Here is an 11,739-nt window from a genome sequence, read left to right on the forward strand (position 1 = left end):
AGGAATTCTGAAGGGGTATTTTTTTCCCGTGCTTCTCTCCCTAGATTAGATGGTGGTGGCTTGGTAAAAAAAATTTGAATCAGAGTTTAATGGCAGTTTTTTAATTATTCTGTTGCAGACAAAATTATACCGATTCCTTAAATATTCAAGCATTACATTTATACTTTTTTTTCTTTGATTATTGCTTATTCAGACATCGGAAGACATGCCAAGGCTCTTACCTGTGTTGCTATATTGTTAAATTTGAACTTTTGCATGGGTCTACAATTAAAACATCTTTTTCACCCATGTGTGAATTTAACAATGAGGTGCTGAATCCACAGACTGATTCTCCCATCAGAGTTAAGCCCTCAAGACAAACAGTGCCCTCCTGAGTTGGAAAGCGATCACTGCTCTGACTCTGTCCTTCGATTCCTTGTGCTTTAAAATGAGAATCTGTTAATCAGAAACACAATGTTTTCACGACTGTGGAGCATCAACTGTTCAAACAAAACTGAAGAAATTATATACTAGAAATTACACACCAGTTAAAATAACTTATTCTGTGACATAATGGGTCTTTAGACTAAAATACTGTTAAGCTTATTTTAAATCTTAACTCTGTGTTTGTTTATCCTAAGCCTAGACCTTGTGTGCTTTAATATTTTGTGTACCCAGGAGCACCGTCAAAACAAAACCTCATCAGCCTGCAATTAATGACAGCAAAATCAGGGACAAACACGGACTGAGCAGCAGTCTGTGTACTGTATTTGCTTTGTGGCTTTTGTCTAAGGCTTTCATCACAGCGCAATACACAGAGCAAACCTGGGCGGCAGATGTCGGCTAAATCCGACCGTTCAAACACGCTTCTACACCTATTCATCTAAAATCAGGACATGAGCTTCTCCTCTGCTGAAGCAGGAGCAGGATGTCAGTGATTGTACTTGTATTATATTATACACGCACATAAATGCTGTGGGGGGAGAGGCGATCCGAGCCTTTGAGGCCTTTGTGTTTACACAGAAGAGCAATATGTTGTCATCAAGCAATCATGGAAAGGCATTTGTAATCCCTGTGCATCTGTGTACAGCAGGCACTTCCTTTTAATTACATTGAGAAGTCTGCTGCAGCCAGCGTGTGTCACAGGAGGATTTCTTTTTTCTACATATATACTGCCACATCTCAATGGGTCCTACACCATTGTTCTCTCCTTAAATCTATTTGAAAAAAAGTATAGCTGTTTTAGTACACTATAAATCATATGTATATGATCTCATCCCATTATAATTTACACTATAAACAATATCTGCAATGCATATAAAATGAACTTTAACCCCTGCCATTTGGAAGGATGTGTTACCACTTTGACAAGGTCTGGAAAAAAACCCCAACTTGCCACCCTCAGATGAGAGGAAATGGGTTAGGAGGTTAGGTTGCTGAGGAAGAACTCAGGAAACACCAAGGCTCAAGCCTGCCATGAACTAAAAACTGCTCACACTGTCCACGGTGAAGCAGGTCTTACATTGCCATGGACTAAGAGGGGGCTGACCAAGAAAAAAGCCCCTGCTCCAAAACAGACTCCTTCAGGCTCAACTGAAATTTGCTGCTCCCCACATGGACAAACCAAATGCCCTTTGAAGAAAGGTTTTCAGGTCAGGAGTAAAGCTGAGGCTTTCAAACCTGAAAACACTGCACCAAAGGTCAAGCATAAGTGGTGGTAGCATCATGGTCCGATGCTGTTATGCTGTTATTCTGCTGGTGTTACTGGTACACTGCACAAAGTGGATAGAAAAATGAAGTGGGAGGACTACCCCTAAATTCTTCAATGTTACCTCACATCAGCAGTTAGACAGCTGAAACTTGTCGGTTCCAACAGGACAATGATCCCAAACAGACATTAAAACTTGTTTTGGAATGGATAAATCAAGCTAACATTAAGTTTCTGGAACAGCTTTCCCAAAGCCTCGACTTCAACCCTACTGAAAATTTGTGGAACAAGAGACATTTAACTAAATATTAGTGGAGGTGTATGTATGTATTTGGTACATTATGTATACTTTTAACCCTGGGGATAAGAAAAATCCCAAATAAACTTAAACGTACGTGTACTAAACTAGGTGTACTTCACAAGGTGAAGAAAAAACAACCCAAACTACAATGAAGGTTACCAAATTTGTGCTGATACACAAATTATATTTCCTTCTATGTAAATGCTGACCTCATTTTAAGGTAGCAGAACTTTAAAATATAATCTACTAAAAATGTATTTTCACTAACTACACTGTTAGCATGCATATTAATTTCTATTTTAGTTGCAGACTATGCTAAAGTGGCATATCCCCACCTACACTGCAGGAAATTAGGTAAATATCTCAGTGGCAGGGCAGGTGTAAATAGATCATGAGCACAAGTTTTCACACTGAAGTTTCAGTTTTGTCATATTTAAATTCCTATTTTGGACTCTTTCTAAACAGTGACAACCTCTGTACGGTTTTTATTTGACTGGATCCTTCCAGACATGTCTACGCTTTCTGTGACCACACTGAACTGCTCTGGTTTAATCCTATTACATGTCAAGCACAAAGGGGCCTAAGAGGTTTATGTTTCGCTTCCTTACAGAGTGAATCTCTCCCTCTTTCTCTGACTCTCTTTCAAGACACCAGGAGAGCTATATGTTTGATCATTTTGATTCTGTGCTGTCACAGCATCTGTCAAAATAAAGGCCAACTGATAATAAGATTGTCTGTGAGGGCTGAAGAGAAACTGATGATGAATGAAGATCAGGTGAAAGAGATAATCCAGAGATGGGTAAGTCAACAATATTTCGCCATGGTAACACAATTTAGCTGAGGCTATCGTACTCAGGATCTCCTCTCCTTATGTTGCAATTAAGTATGACCTTCAAGTGTGGGGAAAAATAACATAACGGCTGACAGATTAGCTGCTAGCATTAGAGTATAGAAGAACTGGTGCGTTGGATGACGCTACCTTCATTATTTCTCATTTGATCCTCCTCACTCAGTAACAAGAGGAAGTCCATGTTAAATAAATGTATTTGTTTCTTAGGGTTTATGCAGGATATCCTGACATCTACTCACACTATACTAGCACTATCTACTGCTTCTAAAAGGAAACTCATGACTAAGGCTCAATGGTGTTTATCAGCAAGAGTAAAAGAAAACATTATGACGTGATATACTGTGTCCTGTATTTAGAGAAATACTCAAGAAGACGATCTGAAGCCCGAGGACTACCAGCAGTTCAAGACTTTGGGATCTGCCTGTCTCAGTGAGGGTGAAAGTCAACAGCTCTTAAAATTCATACAAGATGAGAAGAACCAGGTATTCCTCGCTGTTGCCAACACAGCAGATCAGGGCAGCTGTTTCCTCCATAGCAGTTACACCTCACAGATATGAAGTGACAGCAGATTGGCAGTGTTAATCTGCCATACAGCTCTAAAAGCACGGCTACACTGCAGAATTGTACCCACTGAAGCGAGCAGCCTCTTGCCTGCTACACAACTATGCTAAACATTAACATGCAGCTACCACTCTGTGCCTCCTAGCCTCTTGACCTGGAGGTGTGCTGGGAAAACAAGCAGATATTCAGTCAGATTTCTCGCTCCACTGATAACCCTCTTCAATACAGCGCTTCTCTAAGTGCCCTTGGTTGTCCCATCTCTCCACGCTCAGTGCAGTTATTTGTAGCCTACATTTAAAGCATGTGTCATCTCCTGCTCCTTCCTCTTTCCGAGGCTAAAACAATCTCAAGGGCTGCAAATGATTGATTATAAAATGAGAAATCCCTGGATTTTGACTTTCAAAACCATTGCAGAGGACATGCTTGAAAAAGAGGCCGCGCGGAGAAAAACAAATAGGTGAACCGACAGTCATGGGATTGCAGCTCTGCAACAAATGCTTTTGATGAGAATCTTTTTCCACAGATTATCTATATAGTCTAATGCCTTTTTTAAAAAATATTTTCAGAAGGTGAAACCTGCACCTTCTTCCACTCCTTTTTTGTGTGTGTGAGATCTGGTAGATCACACTTTAACCAGCAGTTGTGAAGATGAAACTGCACTTCTTTTGCATGCATCAGTTTATGCAGCGATGCATGCAAATGGAAAGGAAGGGACTGTCAAATTCATACGCCGACAGGGTCGCTTTTAAGGTTCCCGGTGACGTGTACTGATTGCCTATTGTCGCACTTGCAGGTTATTGTGAAATCTATGGGCTGTGTTATATTGGCACCTCTTCTAAACAAAGTTGTAAAAAAAGCTGAGGATCTGGATCAATACCAAGCTGCCATCACACATCTGACCAGGGTAGGTGCAAGCAGTTCTTCTACATAGTGAAACATGCTCCCCGTGCATCAGCTGAAATGTTGCATCTGTTCGTTAAGACTTGCAGGCCAAATGAACTCCTGGATAGCATGCTTGAAATAACTGAAGGCATTGATCCAGGTGCCATTTCCGAGACAATCCTAGCCCTTCTTCCGCATCTTCAATCAGGTAACACAACTAATCATGCAACAGTACTACCAACCCAAAAATCATCAACCTGCAGACACAAATTGCAGCAACATTTTTTTTTTAATATTCATTTGATTATTTAGGGGTAACAGTGAAATCGAATGCAAATCAACACAACAGTCTCGGCCATAAATTCTACCTTTACCATAGAAATAAATACAGTTTTTAGGAATAGCTGCAGATTCAGCCTGATTCACTGCCATCCACTACAACGGCAATATTAAACTACAATTAACAAATTTTTTTGACAACATTTTTAGATTTGTAATAGTAAAAATGAATTTATGGTGGAATCGCTTTTATCGCATTAAACTGCACAGCCATGACCAATAATCAAATGATCCCCGTTAGGCCTGTTAACATTATCAATCGTACAGCTCGGTGGACGTGCTCAGGTCAGTGGAGTCACTTGCTAGTTTATTAGGTGAGTGGGGAGAGTTGTTATTGCTGTTGTCTAAGCTGACATAAATGCAGTGGATAAAATAAGAAAAATTTAACACAATCCAAAAACACCTCAAACTAATTGGCCAAAATAACAACACGTTTGAATCGACAGTTTCAGCAGTTTCGACCAACATTGAACACCTTTGCCGTCATAGCACTTTTTTTTTTTGCAGGGTTCTTTTATTACACAACATGTAGATCATGCACATCACATGTAGCCTGGTTTACTGACTGCAGTTACTGCTTCTCCATGCATTGGTGGGTTATGGTGAACAAGTAAATGCTGCTTTTAAAAAAAAAAAAAAAAAAAAAAAAAGGGGGCTCCCCCTGCTGTACGCTTACTGTAAACTAACTGTGTTTTTAAACAGTACTTCTCCGGCTGGATGAGGGGAAGGCGGCCTGTGTGGGCTCGACTCTGTCGGCCCTGCAGAAGCAGCTGTCCCGGCTGCCTGTGCCTTACACGGAGCAGCAGGAGGAGGCTGATGAGTACGGCCTGTGCCGCTGCAGCGCTGCCTTGACTGCGTTCGCAGAACCTTTCGTGGAGGAAGTGAAGAGGACAGACGGAAATTGTGCTGCTACAGCTGAAGATGAGGAGCTAAAGATTGAGCTTCTGAAGTTGTATGTTTCTCTCTGCAACTCTGTTTATTTGTAGTTATTATTATTATTAATGATATTAAATACAAATGGCAAAGCAAAATTACTTGGAATTAAATAACTGATTACATTCTCTGTTTAGCTGCATGAGGAGTTTGAGAGCGCCTTTGCTTGAGGCTGAACTGAAGCACGACAAAAAATCACCATTGTGGCTCTTTGCAGTAGAGATAATGGTACGAGCAAAGTCTTCACTTCTACTTTTTATTTATAATACAACATGTTTTAGTTTTAGTCCCAAAAGTCACATGTGTGCATTGCAGGTCACACTTTCTGCAATCAAAGAGCCTCTTCCGGGGCTCCTTTTCTTCAGCTCACTGAGGAAAAACATCCTGATGGACAATAATCAGTTCAAGGAGGCGAGAGCATGTCTGGCTTATCTGCTGTTTGTTCAGCTCATAACCATCGACAACTTTCCAGCAGTGTTCAGGTGACGTGAGCAGCCACATTTTACTTACCGTCCTAAATTTACATTTACTACAAACTATTAACGTTGGACTTCTCCTGCCTTTCTAGCCATGTGTTTATTCTCCAGTGCAACATGGAATACATCAGTCAGCTGCTCAGCAGGTATGCTGTTAACACAACATTGTTTTCTGTTTTAGAACAAACTTTTACAATCAGAGTCATATTTGTGTTTCTCTGACAGCAAAAAGGAATCACATTTGCTCAAAGGATTGGTAAGAGCCCATCAGTATGAAAAACATCTGAAAGCAGAAGACTGAGTTCATTTTAATTGCCCCTAATTATCTATTATTAGGCGCTGTTCACAAAAAGCTTGGAGCGTGTGCAGGACAACAGCCTCCCAGTGAGTCTGCTGGATCTGAAGAGCTTCTACAGTGTACCACATGTAAGACAAGCAGCCGTGCCAAACTCATTTCTATTTCTCAGGCTGCATACACACACAGGCCGGGGCAGCAGAATTACAGAAAAGCCTGAGATGTCTCAAGTGTGTTTGCATATTCACTGAGATCACTGTCAGTGCATGCACGTCACTCTGTGACCTTCACCTCAAGCTCACTGAGATTCAAACCTGTCCGAGACTTTTCGTGGCTGCTTCTATGGTATGAATTTAAAAATCCTACGTCGGCTCATTCTCGAGCTATTATTTACAAGATTTTTAGAAACTTGACCTTTCCTTGAGTTCAAGGTCACTCGAAATCATCTGAGACTTTTAGTAGAAGCACCTATGGAGTGAATTTCAAAATGCTCGTTCTCGAGGCCCGGTGGGGTGACAACAATACCCAATCAGCTTTTTATAGCTGAGGGATAAAATAAATCAAAAGCAGAACCAAAACCAACTACAATTAATATCTTTATTATAATAATATCACAAGACCGTGTGAAAACAATCTTGAAATATGAAACAAGCTGCTTTAGGTGAAGAAACTGTTGCAGCCTGCCTTAGTTTCATAGGGTTTTATGTTTCATTGTTTAGCTGTCACACATGAACCATTTGTTGTTCGCACTCAAAGCTCTCAGTGTTTTTATCCTCAGCAGGTAGCTGTTTTCAGTGAAAGGCGCTTAAGAAATAAAAACAAGGTAGTCAAGTAACTTAAGCAACCCAACTGGCAAAAACAAAGGGAGCTCCAAATGAAGCTGAAGAATGCTTGCTTGCAAACTGCTGGATGGATCAGTGTATTCACGTGATACAGCCTTCTGCTCCCCTCTAGTGGCCTAAAATGTTATTCAAAACTACAAAATAAGCATCAGTGAGTAAGCTGGGGGTCTTTTTTGGGGGTTTTTTTAACGTGATTAGACTTGAGACTCAGCCTGTGAAGTGGCTGTAAACTATAATATTATAGTTGTAACATTTACTGCGATTCACAGCTGTAGCTGACTTAAATGTCTGAACCATAACCACGAAAGCTCAGTGAGCTGTTTTGTGCTTAAATTCTCAGAACCTGCGGCGAGTTCTTACCGACTGCCCAATACAGCACTTGGTGAGTGCCTCATTAGTGGTCAATATGGGGAAAATGTTTGACTTCTGCTACACTATAAAATGCACACATCTTCCGTCTGATCATTGCTTCCCCAGAGAGAATCGGGCCTGCAGGTTTTCCAGGTATTCATCAATAAATTAGATGCAGAAGCAAAGCACAAATTCTTCAGGTGAGAAAAACAGTTTCTTCGCAATTTTTTCCAGGTGTGAAATTAACGCCCATTATACAGCTATATATAGACTACTTTAACACTTTAGGTTACTTTATTAAAAACAAATGGCCCAAAGCATATTCTAAACTTGCACCTCTATTAATTTACTGCTGCTTCTCTCCATCCAGTGTTTCCAGTTACACTCCAGCTGACAAATGTTTACAGTATTCTCTTTTTTGCTGTTGTTGTAGGTGCATGTTAAAAACCAGCAATCACGCAGGAATAGAAAGTTATATAATCAAGAACATCAGGAATCAATTTGAATTTTCTATGAAGGTGAGAAAAACACGAGGGTCACGCCATAGCCTGCATTTTTTATCTCATTATTTTTTCTCTACACGTTAAATATACTACAAGTCTTTTACAGCAGGGTAATGCCAACGATTGGTTCTTGGGAACGGAGTTTATTTCGCTGATGAGACTGGTGCTGCGCTTGCCACAAGGTGCCGAGACAGATTTGCTCGGCAGTATGGACAAGTGAGTAACGAGAACAGTTTGAAGTAGACACAAGCCCGCTCATTTGTTCCATACGATGCATTAACACATTATTACTGGAGGGGGTGGAACCTGGTTACCTGAAGCACAAAGTGACTGGTGTGAGAAGTAATTATAATTCTTGATTATGGCAAAATCGTAATCATGGATACTTTGGCATGTGCTGAGAGCATAATAGTAGCTTTATTATACTTTAACAAGAAAAACTTCTTTTAATGAAGCAAATTCTCTTTAACTGTCATTATAATTATAATCTAGACTTTGGAACACCTGGAAATTGAAATAATTCCTGAAAAATCATCTAAAAAAATCTGGTTTTATTAACTGCTGAAAGCCAAATTATCACTGAAATTAAAACTGATGTCACTGCACAGCCCTAGGCCAGAGTTATTATAATAACTAATTAATATAAAAGGAACTTAGGCTCAAGGGCATCTTTGGAATAGTTTGACCTTTGTAAGAAATACAGAAAACCATATCTGCAACCAAAATAAATGGAGTTAATGGAACTAAATTAAAGCAATTTTCAACTTCAGATTTAATCAAGTTAAAAACCATCCTGCAGAGATTCAAAGACAAAAGTCTCTCAGTGTGTGAACTGGGAAGCTTCATCCAGATTGAGCCATTAAGTAACGCTCTTTGTTTATCCAGGGTAATGGAGAGCCTAAATCTGCTACGCTATGTTCTTATCAGAGACGAAGAGCTGAGAACCAATGTAAGTAAGTCCAATACAAAGCTTTCAGTTAATGCCTGGTTACGGCAGGACGCTGATCATCTGTTCTGCCTACTTTTAGGAAGATGTGTGGGAAGAGTTGTGCAGGATCAAAGAGGAATACCTAAAAATGCTGCGTGTATGTATCAGCATATCAAGAGCGTATTATTCCTCTGAACTGAAAGCACTGAGGGAGGACCAAAAGCTAAAAGCAAAAGGTAGGAATTAGTTACTAATCTGTGTGACAAACTTCCAGTGAAATAAGCTTTACACAAATCATTTAAGAGTCTATTTTTATACTGTCAACACTTCCTATCGCCCACACCCAGAAGCCAGAGATGCTGCTCGATCCACTAAATTAGTCAAAAGCATCACAGTAAAGCAGGAGAAAGTGTCCAACATGTCCCCAGAGGTCCAGCACCAGGTCAGGAAAACTCTTCTAATTTACTAATTCTCATTTTGGTTTTGGACTCCATGACAAGCAAGCTGACTTTTGTCATGTTTCTCAGGTGCTGCAGAGTGCTTTGGTGACATTTGACCTCATGGAGAGTCTTATAGTCCGAATCGAAGAGATCACGGAGGAAAAACTGAACAAACTAAACTGAGACTCTGAATTCAGACCCTTCAATATTTTTCTAAATATATCTTTATTTGGTTTGCTTTGTTTGACTGAATAAAGTGTGTGCTTATATACAAGAATGTATACAAGATGATACTAAATACTGAAATGTCTGCTTTTGTATTTTCAGCCCATCGGGCTCGTGCTGGTTAGCATTAAATAAAACATGCCGAATCACCTGCCGAGTTTTGCAGCATGTCTCTTAACATCTCCCACACAGGACTGCTTTCAATGATGTGAGCCCGAGCCAGAGAGATCCGGTCCCGGATGCTGTCTACATGGGGTTTACTGGTGGCCTGCAGGAAGGTGTAGCTTAATTTAATTCAAGGTTTCACAAGGGCACATCAGTTTATCTAATTTGTATTTAAAATATACCAAATAGCTGTGCCTCCATTGTTACCTTGGCAATTGTTAACATCCCTTTAACAATTTCATCAGTGTTTTGCACAGGCAGGATCCTGAGATTGCTGCCAAAGAATCTGCAAGCGATAAAGACGTCCTTAGTACAATATAGTTAATCTGTTTTCAATATAGAACCTTTAAAAAGAAAATCCACAAATTCTTTGACAGACAAGAAAAAAGCAAAGTTAGGGGAGATAACACACAAAAAAGATACCAATAGCAATAATGACAATTAAAAAAAACAATTACTCTGAAAATTCTTACAGAGTAAAAGAAAGAATTTTATCCTCAAGCTGCTGTCATAAAGCTGAGACACAACACCTTGTAACCAGAGCGTTAGTATTAGTTAAGTAAAGCAAAAATGACACAACACGACTATTAATCTACCTGTTTTGAATCACAGTCAGCGTTTCCAGTTCCTTTTTTCCTTTAAATGGTGAATGAAGGAGTAAAAAGCAGTTGCGGTGGACTTGCACAAATTTCTTTATCCTCTCAAAGACTCCTGATTCTTCAGAGGGCTCTGGGAGGTCTTGTGGGTCAACCATCAGGAATGCAGTACCTGCAATGAATAAATAAATAAACACACACACACACACACATATATATATATATATAAACCTGTAAGTATGGGCTTTAATTCTGCCACAATCAGGGATCAGACCAAAGGAGTTACACTCACACCTTCTCCTCTGGTGGTAAATTAATGTATATGTAGGAGTACTTTTACTTAATCACTTGAAACATATTTTGATGCTAAAACATTCCCACTAGGCTACTTAAATAGGATTATTACTTAAGTAAAGAGTCTAAATCAGGGGTGTTAAACATAAGGCCCAGGGACTTTTGGACAGCTTTAGAAAATGTGAAAGAGTGCATAGATTTAGAACTTTTAACTGTATTTTCATAAGTTTTAGAGCTTTCCCAGTTGATAGAAACCCCGACCCCCCACTGACATCCACACTACACCAAAGTATGAGGTCATTTACTGTGAACAATGAAAACCTTACTTTACATTATTAAAATCCACTGAGTGTCTTATAGAAAACAGAATAATGTGTTTTAGTGGTTTATAAAATACACGGCAGGTGTACTGGAGGACTCGGGTTTACCTGATAGAGGAAAAATGAAGGCTCCGGGATGAACACTGTCTGAAAACCTGATGCGGTGCTGCTGAGCGTTTAGCATCCTAATTATTTCGTGGCTCTGTGGAAACAAAGTGAAGATAAGTTAACTGTTAGCATCGTTAGCTGATACAGTTCTTTATTCAAAGTCAGAGGTGGGCAAATAACTAATATTTCAAGTATTTTGTCGGTGCTAGTGCCTTGGCTTCATGGCTAAAGCTCTTTATGTTAACTTAATTTTTGTAACTGCCACCAGAAACCGACCAAGCAAAACATTTTGATGGTTCAGTTTAAACTTTCTAACATTACCTGAAGCGATGTGCTGACAATAATCGTTGTTTTCCACTGAGGAGTCCCTTCTCCGCATGTCGCCATTGCCTGCTAGTTATTAACAAGTGAACGACACGGTTCCGATGACGACACTCTTAACCCGGTTACCGTTTTTGGTCCAAAGCTGTTACTGCAGCGGATTCAGCCGCCTGCTATGTCATGCCACCAGGACGCCACCAGAGGGCGCTGCGGTAAAACGTAACGTCCTGTTCATGGACAAACGCGTTTGTTTTGTTTAATTTCCTTTTCTCCTTTAAATGAGGCATGAAATAAAACGTTTCTGTAATTATCTGCCATTTTA

The 11,739-nt window shown here is 39.8% G+C and overlaps 2 protein-coding genes across 2 annotated transcripts; one reads left to right on the plus strand and one right to left on the minus strand.

Annotated features, from left to right (window-relative positions):
• Positions 1–214: 214 nt before the first annotated feature.
• LOC116334420 (uncharacterized protein C1orf146) lies at positions 215–11,625 on the minus strand. Its single transcript, XM_031757849.2, has 6 exons — positions 11,418–11,625; positions 11,097–11,190; positions 10,375–10,546; positions 9,986–10,064; positions 9,764–9,881; positions 215–435 (listed from the first exon to the last, which is right to left on the minus strand). Exons 1-6 carry the CDS (start codon positions 11,481–11,483, stop codon positions 230–232), a joined length of 735 nt encoding a protein of 244 aa, XP_031613709.2. The 5' UTR covers positions 11,484–11,625; the 3' UTR covers positions 215–229.
• On the plus strand, positions 4,193–9,770 carry LOC116334423 (glomulin-like). The gene is made up of 16 exons (XM_039606260.1): positions 4,193–4,303; positions 4,381–4,489; positions 5,323–5,572; positions 5,691–5,781; positions 5,869–6,035; positions 6,122–6,175; positions 6,255–6,285; positions 6,366–6,455; positions 7,507–7,548; positions 7,644–7,717; positions 7,951–8,035; positions 8,127–8,236; positions 8,906–8,969; positions 9,049–9,184; positions 9,296–9,390; positions 9,476–9,770. Exons 1-16 carry the CDS (start codon positions 4,208–4,210, stop codon positions 9,569–9,571), a joined length of 1,590 nt encoding a protein of 529 aa, XP_039462194.1. The 5' UTR covers positions 4,193–4,207; the 3' UTR covers positions 9,572–9,770.
• Positions 11,626–11,739: the final 114 nt, after the last annotated feature.

Source organism: Oreochromis aureus, linkage group 23 (genome assembly GCF_013358895.1).
Source record: "Oreochromis aureus strain Israel breed Guangdong linkage group 23, ZZ_aureus, whole genome shotgun sequence".
NCBI classification, from domain to species: domain Eukaryota; kingdom Metazoa; phylum Chordata; class Actinopteri; order Cichliformes; family Cichlidae; genus Oreochromis; species Oreochromis aureus.

Excerpts from the sequence above, each read along its gene's own strand:
- LOC116334423 (XM_039606260.1), top strand. The coding sequence starts at position 4,208 with ATGGGCTGTGTTATATTGGCACCTCTTCTAAACAAAGTTGTAAAAAAA. Across the intron at positions 5,573-5,690 it reads AAGATTGAGCTTCTGAAGTT|CTGCATGAGGAGTTTGAGAG; the intron begins GTATGTTTCTCT and ends TTCTCTGTTTAG. Across the intron at positions 9,185-9,295 it reads CCAAAAGCTAAAAGCAAAAG|AAGCCAGAGATGCTGCTCGA; the intron begins GTAGGAATTAGT and ends GCCCACACCCAG.
- LOC116334420 (XM_031757849.2), bottom strand. The coding sequence starts at position 11,483 with ATGGCGACATGCGGAGAAGGGACTCCTCAGTGGAAAACAACGATTATT. Across the intron at positions 10,547-11,096 it reads CTTCATTTTTCCTCTATCAG|GTACTGCATTCCTGATGGTT; the intron begins GTAAACCCGAGT and ends TATTCATTGCAG. Across the intron at positions 9,882-9,985 it reads GGATGTTAACAATTGCCAAG|GCCACCAGTAAACCCCATGT; the intron begins GTAACAATGGAG and ends ACCTTCCTGCAG.